The sequence below is a fragment of the Protopterus annectens genome, chromosome 9.part0, assembly GCF_019279795.1.
Source record: "Protopterus annectens isolate FY-2018-M chromosome 9.part0, PAN1.0, whole genome shotgun sequence".
In the NCBI taxonomy this organism is placed as follows: Eukaryota; Metazoa; Chordata; order Ceratodontiformes; family Protopteridae; genus Protopterus; species Protopterus annectens.
In genome coordinates this window covers 315,576,669-315,595,062 of record NC_056743.1, presented here as the reverse complement: position 1 = coordinate 315,595,062, position 18,394 = coordinate 315,576,669, and the positions used below count along the sequence as shown (strand labels likewise).

Sequence of the window (18,394 nt, the reverse complement as noted above, 5' to 3'; positions counted from 1 at the left end):
TTAGTTCTTATATCCTTTTCCACTGACTGCTAACTGCAGTTGTGCTAGTAGCACACCCATGCACACGAGCGCACACGGTAGCACACATTTACGGGGTTTAAAAAAAATAAAACATTTTTTATTTTCATTTTACAACATCTGTTCACTTTTTACATTGCTGGTCTGTGGGGGCATGTGTTGTGTAGTGTGGTTATTCACATTTCCATGGCTTCCATCGTGGCTGTTTACTTTCAGCCATTCTAGACTTCTGGGGGCGTGTCTACGGACACGCCCCCTACTCTCTTACATGGACCGTGTAAGAGTTACAGTGTGAGTCAGCATGCCTCATGCACCTCATGCATATGCATGACATGCTGACATCACACCGTTTAACTGCAGCCTCCGTGTAAGAGTTATAACTCTTACACGGAGGCTTCCTGAATCCTGCCCAAAGTCTTAACCAACTGTATTAGAAGTAGATAATGTAGTAACAGACACAAAAGAACCAGAAGTGGGAATCCTTAGAAAAAGGTAGGAGTAAATTATATAGAAAAAATGGTAATTGTGGAAATAATAGAGAGTAATGTTTTTGGTTTAAGGGAAGACAGGAATTGAATGAGCTATGCAATGTTTAACTGAAATGACTGCGTAGAAGATTGTATGTGATGCATAAATTCTGCAAATGAAAATGTTTCAATGTGGTTTGTTTATATAAATGTATGACTGCCTATGTCATAAGCGATAACTCAATAAAGATGGTTCTTATTTAAAAAAAAAATGCTCCACAACACCTAGATGTCCTTTTCTGTTTTTATCAGGTACAAAATAGTATAGTCTTCAAGTAAAGCCCACTTTTCTTGATTACCATATGAATTATATCTTTGAATTTCTGAGTCCCTTATTTTCTTTGTCAGTGGTTCTAAATACAACACAAACAAAGGGGAAAGAGGACACGCTTGCCTGGTTCCTTTGTTTAGACACAGCTTATTAGAAAGGAACCCTCCCACTTTAATTTTTGTCTGTGATCCGTCATATATCCTCCTTATTAACCTTATTGTGTAAAGAAATGCAATTGCTTCCATTGCCCTGCTCATAAAATCCCAGCTTACTCTGTCACATGCTTTCTCTGTATCAAGGCCCAACAACAGTGGTGTATTCTTACATTCTTCCCTCTGGAACATCATTATGCTGTTGATGTCAAATGTTTGCCTCCCCTCCACAAAACCACATTGATCCATATCTATCAATTTTGGCAACAACTTTGCCATTTGTTTAGCTATTATGGAGGTAGTTTATAATCATGGTTTAAAATTAAAATAGGTCTATATGCAGCTGGGTTGATGGGTCTTTACTGTCATTAGATATTACAGCTACCACACTTTTCTTCCAGGATGTTGGTGCTTCCCCTCCTTTTAAAATACCATTAAAACCTTCTAGATCTTTATCACTTTCTTCCCTCCTAACTTCCAAACTCCACAGATATGCCTTCCATTCCTGGAAACTTTCCAGCAGGTTGCTTAAATGTCACCATTTTTATCTAATTTACTCCTGTCTGAATTGTTGAGCCTTATCTAACCTAACCTTGGCATACTTAAGTCTTCCATTTGTGCCATTTCTTGATTTTCACATTTCTTTGCTTTATACAAATTTTCATAACTTTTCCAAAATATCTGTCATAGCTCTACAGGATCTCTGGTTATTTTTCTTATTATAGACTCCCTAAGTTTGGCAACAGCCCTTTCAACCCTTTTTGCTTTTCTGCTGTCTTAAGTGGTGCTAAAAGTTTTTTTTTGTACTCTGGAGTTATCAAAAATAGTTTCATAACAGCATTTTTCCTAACCTCATACATATTATCCAGATACTGCCTTATTTTGTTTTTAGCAGTCTACATTTGTGCCTTTTTTGTTCTATGAGATTCCACTTCTGCAATATTTTAACTTTTATCAGTCCCTCTAAATAATTCTTGTTACTACTTAGCCATATCTTTTTTCTTTTATTTCTACCCTGTTTTTTAACTCTACTTTCACTTTATCCCACTCATTAAGCTCATTAAGAACTTTTTGTCTTCTCTAATAACTCTCAAATAATTTCCAGTACCCATTCCTTAGATTCCTGTCTTTTTAACATATAGATGGGGAAGTGTCAGTGTCTCATTTTTACTTCATTACTCTGCATTTTTATCTTAGTTGTTATTGGTGCATGATCTGAAATAGTTAATGGATGTGTGCCAAATCCTTCAATTAAATGCATTTGTTCCTGTGAAATATAATTTGTCTAGACTATCCCAGTTATTGTACCTTGAGGAATAATATGAACAATCTCTTGGAGATCCTACTACTGAATTCATGTCTTCCATACCAAATATTTTCATACATTTTTTAGAAATGTACCCAGTTTTGTTATATTTTCCCTAATAGATCCCCCAGGTACATCCTCACTGTTGTGCATCAAGTATCAGTTCCAAGTTAGAAGGAATATGCCATGCTGGAAACTTATTAATCTGATGTTGTTGATCTTCATTCATTCCTTACTGATGGGTTATCAGTTCCATCCTCGGAACCAAGCCGGCCATTTATCAAGCTCGCATCAAAACTCTCGAATCAAGGTCCTACCCAGAATGGTATGCTCCCTGTTACCTCAGATCTCATTTGTCGCATTGCTGTACAGCCATGTCAAGTCACTCTTCAGTTAAGTGTCTGATTTTTTGAAAGTTTATATATCGTTTCTACTTTAAAGTTTTTCAAACAGGTTCTTGTATTATTCTCCTACCCTATCATATCTTTAAGACTCTCTCCCTTTAGTCTATTTCCCTTTATTATCCTTTTCTTACCTTTGAGGTAATTCTTCATTACCATCATTGATAATCCTTCCTTATCTCTTCTTACCCTTTTGGGTAGGCTTTCCTCTTCTTTTTGGTACTGTTCTTCTTCTCCACATCATTATGTCGGATAACAAAAGTAGTGTTGGTTTTAAACAGTGTAAGGATTGCAGCCATAAGTTATCGCTTTCCAATGGCTATGACTTCTGTCTCTATTGTTTGAATGTCTCCCACCTTACTGTGGATCCCCCATGTGGGATTTGTAGAAATTTTTCGACCAGGCCTCTTAACGAGAAAGGACAATTTAATCCTGAAAGGTCTTCTCAAATCTCCTTTCTGTGAGGCTATTTCTGGGTCGAAGGGCTCACCCCACCTGTTAAACCTCGTAAGTGGTGTTCTTTCTCTTCCTCATCGAGGTCGCTCACTTCATCTCCCTCTGGAGATCATAGGGAGTCAACTCCTAAGAAGATGAAAATGACTACTTTGGCGCTGCCACCTGTGACCCTTTCGGCTCCAGGCTCTGCACCAGCCCAGTTGATACTTGCTCCGGCCATGTCCTCCTTATCGACACCAGCACTGGAGTTCCCAGTGCAGACAGTTATGGCTCCGAAAGTTCTGTCGCAGCCCTTACCAGCACTGTCCATGCAGGTACAGTCCCCCATGGCACCGTTAGTACAATCCCCTTTGGCTCCGAGTATGATGTTACTGTCCTCCATGGTGCAGACACTTTTACTATATTCTTCAGTGCAGACGTTTTCAGCGCCGTCATTGTTACTGGTGCAGACACTTTCCTCGATAGCACCATACCCATCGGTGCAGATACTTGCCTTTACGGTGCAGACACCTTCGACTTCTATGGCACTGACGTCAGCGCAGACTACTTCAACACCATTCTCTTTGGTGCAGACATCTTTGGTTCTGGGCTCTGCACCTCTCGAATTAGCAAGGACCAAGTACTCCCCTTCCTTGGATGCATTCATTGGTAGCCAATATAGTAATTTCTAGAAAGGCCAGAATCACCCGCAGTTTTCTCTATGTCATCGACCAGGAGCCTGAGTAATATGTGTTGTGGCTTGTTGACCAGTTGCTTGTGGCCAGAGGTCTCTCTCAACCATCGAAATCCACATTCCCTCCGTCAGGTGAATGTATATCTCCTCAAACTCCAGTGTACACTCCTCCTTCGAATTCAACCCAAGTATCGAAGCCCATTACTCTGACAGCAGCTTCCCTTCCTCCGACTGCAATAGTGGATCTCACTTTGGAACCGGAGTCGTCCTTGTGGCCCTTGGTACACTGGGCATCGGGCTCTTCTCAGGCCAGTGGCTGTGCCATGGGGGAAGGCATTTTTGGCTCCATGCTAATTTTTTCTATGGCACCCTCCAGGAATCATCCCCTCCTCATGCTTCACAGTCCTCTTGAGACTCCTGGTCTAGGCTTTGGCTCGTCGGGGCGGGATGTGACCCTGGTTCCGAGGTTGTTGTGCTCAGTTCCGGGTTCCCATTCCTCCTTGGGCAGACCGGCCTTCCAGGCTATGGGGAGGGCGACTGCCTCCGATGACAAACCCCACATGTTGGAGTCCCCTCCCACCTCTGTGCCACAACTCTCACAAGCCACAACCTCCGGGCACAAGGGCCTCACTTTTCTCCTCCTCAGGAGACCCTATCTTTGCAGTCTTCCCCAGAACCTCCCACTGAGGAAGTAGCCCCCAAAGCATCATGCAAGAGGAACCACATGGACTCCACTGAGGAGTCTTTGACCGAAGATATGGACTTTGATGACGTGGAAAGATCCCCATGGTCACCCTCTGATGAGGTGTCCTTTGGTGACATCCTCGAGATTCTTAGACAGGGAGGTGACTGGCAGTCCTCTAAATCCTTCCTCAGAGGAATCCGTATTCCTGCAGACCTTTTGTGCCCGGCCCCCTACATCCTGGGTTACCCCACCATCCAATGAGCTTGTCCAGCTCATCATCCAGCATTCATGGAAAGATCCTGACATCCTGGAAGCGATACCATGGAGGCTGGATAAAATATCGCCCCCAGCTGGGCATCCCCATTGGTCACGAGGTCTTCCAGTAGATGCCATGGTGGTGATGGCTGCAACTAAGAAAGACTTGGCAGAGGAGAGCCAAACTGTCCATCCGCCCAGCAAGGAGTCCCAGGTGATAGACTAGGGAAGCATGTGTTTGCTTCATCGACCTTCGCTGTAAGTTCTTTGAACTATTTGGCACACTTTAAGAGGCTTCGGATGGATCTTATCAACCATCTTTCTGAAACCTTGGTGGGATCTGTTTCTGATGAGGTCCGTGACAACGTAGCTTCTCAGACAGCCACACACAATGGAAGGAGCAGCAGCGTGGGTATAGTCACCAAATGACATGCCTGGATGCGCCTTTGAAGACTGCTTTAAGGCTTCCTTCATGAATGCCCCCATTGAGGCCGCTTCTCTGTTTGGCCCCAAAGTTAAAGATAAGCTGGGATGATGCGAACAAGATGGCAAGACCCTATCTGCTGTTGGTGTCAGACATTCCACTCCTCAATGATTCTACTCCAGAAATCAGAGGAGCAGGAGGATGTGGCACAGGAAATCACAGGGCTCTTTCCATGACGCATGTGCCGAGTTCTCCCCTAGAGGCAGAGGGGGAACTCCAATGGAAGATGCCCCTTTTGGGGCAGAGGAGGTCCGTGAAACTAGGGTTCCAGAGATTCTTTCTCTGGCCAACCCTATCAGCGCTCCTGAAGCGTTGCCCGACTGCTCACCTCTGGAAGTGGTCAGGGTCGTTTTTCCTTGTACCCCACTGCCTAGTGAAATATAACCACAGACTCTTGGGTACAACGGATAATATCCAGAGGATATTGCATCCCCTTCCATCTTTGTCCAACCTCATCCCGAGCATTACCCAATGTTCCACCCAGTCAAAGGGAAGCAGCAGCACACAAAATCCAAAAGCTGCTACAAAAAGAGAGTCATCCAGATGGTCCCCCCAGACCAGATATGATCCGGTTTTTACTCAGGGTTCTTTTTAGTGCCAAAAAAGACAGGGGACTGGATAACAATTCTGGATCTCAGTACACTGAACAAGTTTGTAAAAACAAAAATTCCAGATGGTCACTCTTCAGTCTGTACTTCCTCTCCTGGAAGAAGATGATTGGATGTGCTCTGTAGATCTTCAAAATATGTATTACCACATAAAAATGGACAAATGCTCAAGAAGATACCTCCACTTCTGCATAGGAGCCAGTCACTACCAATTTTGAGCTCTGCCCTTCGGTCTCTCTACAGCCCCCAGAGTGTTCGTCAAATGCATGGCAGTGGTTATCACTCTCACTTGTGACTTTCAAGGATTCCAGGCATTTCCATATCTAGATGACTGGCTCCTCACTGCCCCCACCAAGCGTCTACTGGAAGAAGCCCTGCACTACACTTTCCTCACAGCACAATGCCTGGGAATTACTATAAACTGGGAGAAGTCCAACACCACCCCAGCTCAGTCTTTGGGATTCATAGGGGTACTGTTTGACATGAGAAATTGCACAGCATCTCTTCCGGACCACAGGCTTCAAAGAATAAGGCAACAGGTTCAGTCGCTGCTCTGTCACCACAAATCTCCCGCTCAATCTATACTCTAACTCTTGGGGTCAATGACAGCCTCGATCACCATTGTTCCTCTAGCCCGATTCCACATGAGGCTCCTTCAGTGGTTACTGTGTGGTACCCTCTACGACATCCTTTGTGTTTTCAGATAAGTGTAACTCAGAGGTGCAAGCAAGATTTACTCTGGTGGACATCTTGAAATCCCCAACATTGGTCTCGCCCCTTCAGCCCAAAGCCACAGTGACCAAGGACACCTCCCTGATGTGGTGGTGGGGGGCTGTGTCAGGGAACCTCGGTCCAAGGCACCTGGTCGGAGATGGAGGCTCTTTTGCATATCAATGTCCTGGAATGGAGGGTGGTGCTACTAATGTTGCAAGCATTTCATTCCATCCTTGCATCAGGGACTATTGCGATCCAGTCAGACAACGTCAGTGGTCTGGTACATCAAAAAGAAAGGGGGCACCAGATCTTACCCATTATGCCAAGAGGCCTTGAGAATATGGCAGTGGGTGATAGCTTCCAACCTCTTTCTAATTGCAGTGCACATTCTTGGGAGCTCCAGTGTGATAGTGGACAAATTGAGCAGGTGCATTCTGCAACCTTACAAGTGGTCCCTCAATCCTGTGATAGCGGCAAAGATCTTCAACCACTGGGGCCACCCTTGCTGCGATCTATTCGCCTCCCCAACCAACTTCAAGTGCAGCAGCTATTTTGCCCTGATCCCCCATTAGAGACAGTCACCAAGAGATGCTCTAGTCCACGCTTGGCCCTCTGGTCTACTTTATGCTTATCCACCTCTTCCCCTCATCTCCCAGTTTCTGAAGAAAGCTTGGCAGTTGAAAAGCAAAGTGATCCTTGTTTCTCCATATTGGCCTCGACAAGTCTTGATGTCCTTTTTGTTTCATTGTTGCAGTCATCTTACTTGGGTTATCTGCCTGCAGGTAGCCCTCAGTCAGCCCGAATATCAGAGTCTTTTGATTTCTGCATCGGTTGCTGTCACCTCTTCCATGACGTCAGGTCGTCAGTGGTATAAAACATGCAGCCGATGCCATTACATCAGTCTTTCTTGCCGAGAAAGAGTCCAAAACAGAAGCAGTTCACAAGTGCCGGTTGGCCACTACCTGAAATTTTCGGGTTTTTTTCGAGTTTCAGACCCGAAGTCTTCTAAAGCTAAGTACCCCATTGGGGATTCTTTTTTCTTGCTCTAACCGATGTAAAAAAAAAAAAAAATTAACAATTGTCTTGCCTGTGGAAAGCAAATACCTCACAGAGATTTTCATTCTTACTGCATCACCTGTTTAGGCCCAGACCACGACATCCCTCGCTGTCAGTTTTGTGCCTTAACTCCCAAACCATTCTTCTTTGGGCTATTTTTGTAGCTAAATTCTTTTGCTCTCGTTCCCTGTATTCAAAAATGGCTCCGGTAAGCCATTCGACTACTGATCTTCTGAAAATGCCCAGAGACAGGCCGCATAGGTCAAAAACTGCCGACGACGCTTCCACTAAGCTAGTCGCCAGTCCACCTGTTCTCAGTGAGGCGCCTTTGCAGCTCCTGATGCCTGCTTCTACATATTCTCATGCCTCTGCTGAGACCCATTCGGTGTCCGGTATGCTGCGAGATGCTTCTTCGACTATGGAACCCACGGATGTCTCTACCTTGGATGGGTCCGGAGGCACTGTGCAGGCACCAGCTTCTGAGGGTGTATTTTGACCTACCGATATTCATATTAAACTGACAACTTCATTTCCAACTAAAACTACCGAGTTTCTCAGGCCCAGAGTTTGCACTACACCTAGAAAACTGATGTCCAAAGCATATGCTCAAGCTCCTATGCTGCAAAAACAAATGCTTAGAATGGCTGAAGACATTATTACTGTAATTAGGGGAAGCCAGCCTTCCCCTGCCAAAAGACAAATAATTGAATTTCCTTCTGATTCTACAAATCAGGAGTCTGATGACTCTGACCCTTCTGATTACCAGGACATACCCTTATCAATCTATGAGGACTTAGATGCAGAGGAATCCATTTCCTCTGCCTCCCCTCCAGAGGATTTTTCTTTTGGTGAAACCTTACATACTTTAAGAGAGCATTTCCACTGGGAATGCCAGAAGTATCCTCAGTACAAAAAGAGACTCAGGGAATTTTTAGGTTTGCCTCAGCACAGGTTTCTAGCTATACCCCCTTGTCCTGGATATTGTAAATGATGTCTTCTTGAAGTCCAGCCTTACTCCTGACACCTTACCACCAGCTCCTAGAAAACTTGACAGGTACTACAGAGTACATGACTCTCACAAATTTATCTTTAAGAATCCTACTATGGATCCAGAGACCATTTCCCACGGACCTAAAGACATTAAGGCTACTACAGCCAAAACCCCTACCCCTTCAACAGGGGTTCTAGAGCTTTAGACAGATGGGGTAAGAAGGTATATACCTCTGCAACTCTTGCCATCAGGGCTTTGAATTGCCAGTTTCACATGTTGAAGTACCAGCAACATATTATGGAACTAATTAAACAAACAATGGTGTTACTTCCAGATTGTGCAGAAAATAAAGATTAACAAGAGTTAATGCATTCTGCAAACCAAGTTAGTAAACATACTTTGCAGTGTGGGTTTGATGCCTTAGAAGCATCTTGCAGGGCTGCTGTCACTGGGTCTGTACTGAGAAGGCATGCTTGGCTAAAGGAACAAGTTTTGCCTGACCGTGTCAAAGCAAAATTGGTATATGCTCCATTAAATTAGGAGCAATTGTTTGGTACAAAAGCAGTAGTACTTAAAAAGATGGAAGAAAAAGCTAAATCTATGCAAACCATCAAAGATTTCTTACAGGTGCAGCCACCTAGATTCAGTAGGCATTGGCCTTCAGAAAACTGGCCCTTTTCAGTCCCTCTCAGGCCTTCTGAGTCTAAACCCAGGGGAAACAGACCACCAAGACTACATTCTCAGGGTATGCAGAGATCTAAACAATGGAGTGTTTCCACCTCAAAACCAGGGAGTGGTAAGCTACCTCCGTATGGAAAAAGTTCACAATGACTTTTCAATTATCCCTCCCAGCCATGCCCAAGTACTTGCGCCCCTAGGAGGAAAACCTGCCCTTCATGCAAAAAACTGGATGCCCATTACTCAGGACCGATGGGTTCTAAACATTGTATCCCAGGGATACAGATTCTACATCCACTCACTGCCAACTCCAAGTGGGTTGCCAGTCCTTCCTCCAAACCAGTGGCAGAGGCTCAAAAGCAAGTACTTTCCCTTTTCCATATCAGGGCTATTCAACCTGTTCCAGTAGAACAAAGGGGACAAGGTTTCTACTCCAGACTGTTCCTGGTGCCCAGAAAAGAGGGCTCTTGGCACCCTATCGTGGATCTATCAATTCTCAACACCTTTCTGGTGGTCCCAAAATTCAAGATGCTTACACTGCAACAGCTTCTTTCTATGCTAGCCAAGGATGCCTGGTTAGTCACCCTAGACTTAAAAGAAGCTTATCTGCACATCCCCATAAGGAAGTCTTGCAGGAAATATCTACATTTCAGGGCAGGCTCTGTGCACTGTCAGTTCTCTGCACTTTCCTTTGGCTTATCTACTATGCTCAGAGTATTCACAAAATGCCTGGCTCCAGCCATTGCATACTGCAGGCAGAGAAATATTCAAATCTACCCATACTTGGACGATTGCCTGATTCAGGCAGACAGTCAGTAATTGCTTCTTCAGCACCTGGCATTTGTAAAAGGACTTCTAACTTCACTGCGGTACACCATCAACAAAAAGAAATCACAACTGGTGCCCAGCCAACAAATTGTATTCCTGGGAGCAAGCTTGAACACAACTTCCCAGATGGCATTCCTCACTCCAGAAAAACAGGTCCATTTGACAAACTATTTCAAACTAATGGCCAACAAACCCCAGCTATCTGCAAGGAAAATACTGCAAGCCCTAGGGTTCATGGCCTCATGCATTCTGCTAAATCCATATGAGGAAACTTCAGTGGTACTTAAAATGTCTCTGGTATCAACATTCTCAGGACCTGGAAACAGTGATTCCTATCATACCTTGTCTAAGGGCAGAGTTCCGTTGGTGAGGAGAAGCATGCACCCACAACAAGGGACTCCTTTTCACTCAACCCCTCGCCACCCAAACCCTGACAACAGACACATCAGACTATGTATAGGGGGCTCACATGGCAGGCAAATGGAGCCCAGAACAAATTCCTCTGCATATCAATCAAAAAGAGATGCTAGCTGTACAGAATGCCCTGACAGTCTTCAAATACCTTATCCTTCCAGGACAGCTCCTGATAAAGACAGACAACACCACAGTTATGTGGTACATAAACAAGCAGGGCGGAACTCATTTTTACCCACTCTGCAGGTTAGCCATGGCTCTGTGGAACACAACCTTGAGCATCCAAGTGCACCTACAAGCTCGATTCCTGCCAGGCAAGCAAAATTCACTGGCAGATGACTTAAGCAGAACTCTACTGGACCCTCACAAGTGGAAACTGGACCTTTACTCATTCAAACTTCTAACCCAGAGGTGGACCTTTTTGCCTCCCCCAAAACCGCCAATTGAGTAAATTTTGCACCAGGAATCATCACAGCACAGTCTGGAAGGTGGATGCCCTATCCTTTACATGGGAAAACCTCTCAATTTATGCCTTTCCTCCTCTGCACCTCCTCTTAAAGGTACTACTCAAGATCAAACAGGATAGGCCAAGGGCAATACTTATTGCACCAGACTGGCCATGCCAGCACTGGTACCCACTCCTACACAGTCTGACAGCAGTGCCACCCTGGCACCTACATCACACACCTTCCCTGCTGTCTCAGCAGGAGGGACCGATTTTGCATCCACAGCAGCAAACCCTAAAACTTGCAGCTTGGCTTATTCCCTAAATGCACCACCAGCATCCCTCAGCAAACAGGTGCTGGATGTCATCCTTGAGGCCAGAAGGCCTAGTACTAGGAAATCCTATGCTGAAAAGTGGAAAAGATATTGTTCTTGGAGTCAGTCTCAAGGAAAGGACATCTGTGCCCAACTTACCTCAAATCCTTGATTACCTAGCAGAGCTGTTCCACAGAGACATATCCATCTCATCCATTAAGATTCATGCCTCTGCCATCTCAGTTCATTATAGTACTGTGCCTCCTCTCTTTTCTCACTCTCTCATCAAACAGTTCCTAAGAGGAGCTAAAAATTTAAGGCCCCCTAGGAGAGCTCCCACCCTGACCTGGGACCTTAACTTTGTACTGGAGAAGCTCACCCCCCCTTTGAACCTGCTGCTTCAGCAGAGTTAAAATTCCTCTCTTGGAAAACAGCCTTACTTCCAGCTATTACTTCAGCAGGAAGAGTGTCTGAGTTACAGGCACTAATGATGATGGAGCCCTTCATTATTTTCCATGCTGACAGGGTTTCCCTCAGGACTAACCCTTTCTTTATGCCCAAGGTGGTATCCAGTGTGGCTTTAAACCAATCCATCCACTTGCCAACCTTTTTCCCTAATCCTCAGAATAAAGGGGAGAGGATCCTGCACTCCTTGGATGTGCATAGACAGCTCAGGTTTTACCTTGACAAGACTAAGCCTTTCAAAAAATCTGACCAGCTGCTAGTCAGCTTTGCTACAGGTGCAGAGGGCAAGGCCATTTCAAAGCAAACCATTAGCACACTGCATCCATTTCTGCTACAAGCGCCATGGAAAACCTACCCCTCTGGGGATCAGAACTCATTCCACTAGAGCTACTTCAACCTCTACAGCATTTCTCAGGGGAGTCCCTACCAGGGGCATCCTGGAAGTTGCAACCAGGAGTTCTGTACATACCTTCACCAAGCATTACCACTTAGCTATTTTTTCTAAATCCAGAGCTGGATTTGCTACCACAGTCTTACAAGGCCTGCTAGCCAGCCCTAAGACTTTTTGACTGCCTCCTCCCTTCCTCAGCTTTGGGAATCAACCCAAGTGTGGTGACTGTAATAGTGAAACATGAAGAACATAGTACAATTGTGTACACTTACCATAAAAGTAGATGTTCGAGTGTATTCACTGTTGCAGTCCTGGTTTTCCTCCCTCCATCCCCCTGGTTTTCTAGATCCTTTCTACCTATCCTCTTTATGGCCATCTTTTATGGCAGGGGTATTTACTTTTTGCTGGAGGTGCTCCACACCAAGTAATAGCTTCCTATTTTGGGGGTTCCTGACATCTGGGGCAAGAAAAACTGATGTAATGGCATTGGCTGCATATTTTATACCCCTGACAATCTGATGTCATGAGGTGACAGCAACCGACACAGAAATCCCAAGACTGTGGTATTCAGGCCGACTGAGGGCTACCTGCAGGCAGATAACCTGTGTGATAACTGCAACAGTGAATACACTTGAACATCTACATTTATGGTAAGTGTACACAACTGTACTTTGCCCTTCCTCTGGCCTCACCTGCTAGATCAACCATGGATCCTCAATCCATCCCCAACATTGATCTCCCATCCGCAGGGTCTGACTCCCCCAATCTAACAACCCTGAAGCTGACAGCTTGGTTGCTCCACTTCCAATGATTGCCAGGCAGGGAAACTTATCGTCTCCAGTGCACAATATTCTTATTGCGTCTCATAAATCATCCACAAGACTATCTCAATAAATGGAAAAGGTTCTCTCTATGGGCAGCAAATATACAGTTAGATCCTTTGTCAGCCCTAGTTTCAATGTTTTTTTTTTATTACTTATCCCACCTTTTCCACTCTGGGGTGTCTGCTCTATTTGTGTGCATTTAGCTGCCATTTTGAATTTCCACATTGGTTTTCAGGATTCTTCGCTCATGTCACATAGACTCTGTAAAACATTCTTGAAGGGGGTTCTCCACCTAAAACCTTCCTTTAGAGAACCAGCACAACCGTGGGGTTTGGCCTTGGTCCTGCAAGCCCTAACAGCTCCCCTCTTTGAACCTGCATCTTCATGCGATTTAAAATATCTCTCGTGGAAAACTTTATTTCTAATTGCAATCACATTGGCCAGATGCTTGTCAGAACTTCAAGCCTTATGCATCAAACCCCCTATCTTATCTTCCATAAGGATAGGGTATCACTGAGAACTAATTCCTCTTTTTTCCTAAAAGTGGTGTCAGAGTGGTCTATCAACCAATCTATTGACCTTCCAGTATGTTTTCCTAACCACTCTAACAGGGGAGAGTATTGCCTCCACTTCTTGGATGTTCATTGGCAAATATGATTTTATCTGGACAGAACAAAATCTACCTGTAAATTAGACCAACTATTTCTAGCCTTTTCTGGACCAAGATGGGTCATCCTGTCTCAAAAGTTGCACTGGCTTCACGGTTGAGAAATTGCATTACCTTTATCTACAACAAGAACAATGTTACCTTGCCTCACAGAGTAAAGGCACACATTCTACCAGGTCTATGGCAACTTCAGCAGCTTTTCATGCTAAGGCTTCCCTCAATGATATCTGCTCAGCTGCGACTTGGGCCAAATCTCATACCTTTATTCTTCATTAAAATTTGGATTTGGCCTCCAGAGGTAGAGCTTCCTTTGGCTTCATGGTGCTCAGGAATGTCCTTCCATGTGGGCCACCCAGGGATACAGGTAGCTGGGGACTCTGTCCCATCAGTAAAGAATGAACAAAGATTAACAACATCAGCTAAAGAAGTTGTCTTGCCATAACGTTCCATCTGTGTTGTTAATCTTCATTCATTCATTACTTCCCACCCTCCGTCCCCCTACGGAAGTTCCCGATTATCTCATATACGCCTTTATTGTAGGTCTGTTATGACCAGAGGTAGCCTCTACTTTTGTGTATCAACTTGCAAACTCGATCCGAGTTAACAGGGAGCAGAGCTTTCTGGGTAGGACCTTGGCTTGAGAATTTTTGGCTGATGCGAGCTTGATATATGGCCAGCTCAGTTCCAAGGATGGAACCGATAACCAATCAGTAATGAATGAATGAAGATCAACAACACAGATGAAATGTTATGGCAAGACATAACTTTTTTCTTCCAAAATTTTTTTACACTCCATGATAGCAGTTTTAAGCGGGATATAAATACATGCCAGCGTGATGCTCCTCCCTTGCCAGTAACCCTTCACTACCACAAATCTATCAGTACTGTCTTTTTTTCCCCATTGTTGGAGCTGTAGCAATTAGAAAAAGTACTCCCCTATTCCTTTTTCCCCGATATTCTGCTAAATATCCATCCCAAAATTCATTCTTTATCAAATTTACATACTCAGTTCTTTCTAAATGCATGTCTTGTAACACTGGTATTTGCACTCTGCATTTCTTTTTTTGAAACCAGCAACATCTTTATTAAATTATCATGTTTGATATAGGCCATGTTACATTTATGTAAATGACAAACTGTAGTGACACAATCTCTGCTGCAAACATTATACATTCCAAAGAGTGCCGACACAACTGTAGTTGCAAACATTATACATCTCTTTTAACATATCCAGCTATTGTTAGCCATTACATAGCTCATTCAAATCCTGCACTCTTTTAAACCTCATTCCTCCTATGTATTGATCCTACAGTTAACATTTTTTTCTATGAAATTTCCTCCTACTCTTTTCTAAATATCCCAGTTCGTTGTTTTATCTCTGTTACTGTGTTCACTACTTTTAGTAAAGTTAGTTTAGACTTTGATTTCCATTTTCTAGTAATTACTTTTTGGCAGTCATCATAATTAGACTCAGCAAGGCCTTGCTGTGTCTAAGCAATTCTGATTTTGTATCATATCTTAAAAAAATAATTTCCGTAGTTACCCCATTTTGCTCACCCTGCATCTCAAGCAGAGCATTCTGTAGGGAATCTTTAAAGTTTACCAACTCATTACACTTCCAGAAAATATGATCTGATGTTGTTAATCTTCGTTAATTCCTTACTGATAGGTTATCAGTTCCATCCTCAGAACCGAGCTGACCATATATCAAGCTTGCATCAGCCAAAACCTCTTGTGCCAAGGTCCTACCCAGAATGCTGTGCTTCCCTGTTATCTCAGATCTTGTTTGCCACTTTGCTGTACAGCTATGTCAAGACTCTCTCTCAGCTAAGTGAATAAGTTTTGAAAGTTTATATATTGTTACTACTATAAAAGTTTTTCAGTTATTTTTATTATTCTCCTACCCATTCGTATCTTTAAGACTCTATCTCTTTAGTCTAATTCTTCATTACCATCGTTGGTAATCCTTCCTTCTTTCTCTCTTTTCTTACCCTTTTGGGTAGCCTTTCTTATTCTTGGTACTGTTGTTCTTCTCCACATCATTATGTCGGACAAGAAAAGTAGTGTTGGTTTTTAACAGTGTAAGGACTGCAGCCATAGGTTACCGCTTTCCAATAGCCATGAGTTATATCTCTATTGTTTGAATGTCTCCCACCTTACTGTGGATCTCCCATGTGGGATTTGTAGAAATGTTTCAATCAGGACCATTAACGAGAGAAATAAGTTAATCCTGAAAGGTCTCCTCAAATCTCCTTTCTGTGAGGCTATCTCTGGGTTGGAGGGCTCACCTGCTTCTGTTAAACCCTGTAGGAGGCGTTCTTCCTCATTGAGGTCGCTCACAATCTCCCCCTGGAGATCGCAGGGAGTCAACTCATAAGAAAGTGAAAATTGCTACTTCAGTGCAGCCACCTGTGACCCTTTCGGCTCCAGGCACGGCACCGCCCCAGTTGATTCTTGCTCCAGCCATGTCCTCCTTATCGACACTGGAGTTGAAGTGCACACACAATTCCGACAGTTCTGTCGCAGCCCTTACCGGTACAGTCACTGCAGGTACAGTCTCCTTCGGCACCGTTGGTGCAATCCCCTTCGGCCCAGAGTCTGACGATACTGTCCTCCATGGTGCAGACACTTTCGGCACCAATATGCTCTTCGGTCAGTCATTTTCGGCACCGTCATTGTTACCGGTGCAGACACCTTCCTCGACAGCACACCTTCAACTTCTGTGGTGCTGCCTTCATTGGCACAGACTAGTTTGACCCCATTTTCCTCAGTGCAGACATCCTTGGTTCCAGGCTCTGCACCACTCAAATTATCAAGGAACAAGTACTCTCCTTTGGATCCATTCGTTGGTAGCCAATATAGCCCTTTTCTAGAAAGGCCATAATCACCTTCATGTTTCTCTATGAGGTCAACCAGAAGCCTCTCTGAACAAGATGAGTTGCGGCTTGTTGACCAGTTGCTTGTGGCCAGGGGTCTCTCTAAACCTACGTTCCCCTCCTTCAGGTGAACGTATTTCTCCTCATACTCCAATGTACACTCCTCCTCCTCCTTTGACTTCCACCCAAGTATCGAAGCCCATTCCTCCAACAGCAGCTTCCCTCCCTCCAACCCCAATAGTGGATTTCACTTTGGAGCCGTCCTTGTGGCCCTCGGTGCACTGGGCATCGGGCTCTTCTCAGGCTAGTGGCTGTGCTATGGGGGAGGGCATTCTTTGTTCCACACCAATTTTTTTCTATGGCACCCTCCAGGAATCCTCCCTCTCTCATGCTTCACAGTCCGGTTGAGACTCCTGGCCTGGGGTCTGCTCATCAGAGCAGGGTGTGACCCCGGTTCTGAGCTTGTCATGCTCGGTTCTGGGTTTCCATCCCTCTTTGGGTGGGCCAGCCTTCCAGGCCATGGAGAGGGCGTTTGCCTCCCCTGGCAAACCCCACATGTCGGAGTCCTCTCCCCCCTCTGTGCCGCAACTCTCACAAGCCACAACCACTGGACATGGTGCACAAGGGCCTCAGGTTTCTCCCCCTTGGGAGACCCCCTCTTTGCAGTCTTCCCCAGAACCTCCCACTGAGGAAGTACCTCGCAAGACTTCATGCAAGAGGAAGCACATGGACTCCAGTGAGGAGTCTTTGACCAAAGATACGGACTTTGATGATAGGGAAGGGTCTCCACAGTCACCCTCTGATGAGGTGTCCTTTGGTGACATCCTCAAGATCCTTAGGAAAGAGGGGTGACTGGAAGCCCTCTAATCCTTCCTCAAAGGAATCTGTATTCTTGCAGGCCTTTTGTGCATCTCCTGGGTTACCCCAATGGCCGATGAGCTTGTCCAGCTCATCGTCAAGCGTTCATGGAAGGCTCGTGACACCATGGAAGCTACACTGCAGAGGCCTGACAAGATCTTATCTCCCCCAGCTGAGCATCCCCATTGGTCAAGAGGTCTTCCAGTAGATGCCATGGTGGTGGTGGTTGCAACCAAGAAAGACTTAGCAGGAGAGAGCCAAGCTGTCCATCTGCCCAACAAGGAGTCCCAGGTGATAGACTCGGGAAGAGTGTGTTTGCTTCATCGACGTTCGCCGAAAGGTCTTTTAACTGTTTGGCACACTTTACGAGGCTCCAGAGGGATCTTATCAACCAACTCTCTGAAACCTTGGCAGGAGCTGTTTCTGATGAGGTCCATGACAATGTAGCTTCTCAGATGGCCACCCTAGAATCCATATCCAATTTTTCCATGCGTCTTATTTCACACACAATGGAAGGAGTGGCTAGAGTGGCAGGCGCAGGTATAGTCACCAGACGACATGCCCAGATGCACCTCTTTGTGACTTTCTGGACTCTTTAAGGCCTCCTTTATGAACGCCCCCCATCAAGGCCGCTTCTTTGTTTGGCCCTAAAGTTAAAGATACGCTGGAAAGATGCAAGCAAGATGGCAAGACCGTATCTGCCATTGGTGTCAGACACTCCACTCCCTCAATGATTCTACTCCAGAAATCAGAGTGGGAAGATGTGGCACAGGAAATCACAGGGCTCTTTCCATGATGCACATGCCGAGTTCTCCCCTAGAGGCAGAGGGGGAAACTCCAATGGAAGACGCCTCTTTCAGGGCAGAGGAGGTCCAGGAAACCGGGGTTCCAGAGATTCTTTCTCTGGCCAACCCTATCAGCGCTCCTGAAGAGTTGCTCGACTGCTCACCTCTGGAAGCAGTCGGGGGTCATTTTTCCTTGTACCCCACTGCCTGGAGAAACCACCGACTCTTGGGTACAACGGATAATATCCAGAG

The 18,394-nt window shown here is 45.0% G+C and overlaps 1 protein-coding gene across 1 annotated transcript in view; it reads right to left on the bottom strand.

Annotated features, from left to right (window-relative positions):
• Positions 1–15,721, bottom strand: part of UBE2G1 (ubiquitin conjugating enzyme E2 G1) — a 685,202-nt gene extending 669,481 nt beyond the window's left edge. Inside the window, exon 1 of the mRNA XM_044082100.1 lies at positions 15,615–15,721. Within this exon, the coding sequence (XP_043938035.1) occupies positions 15,615–15,721 (107 nt within the window). The remainder of the gene's footprint in view (positions 1–15,614) is intronic.
• Between the last annotated feature and the right edge of the window lie 2,673 nt (positions 15,722–18,394).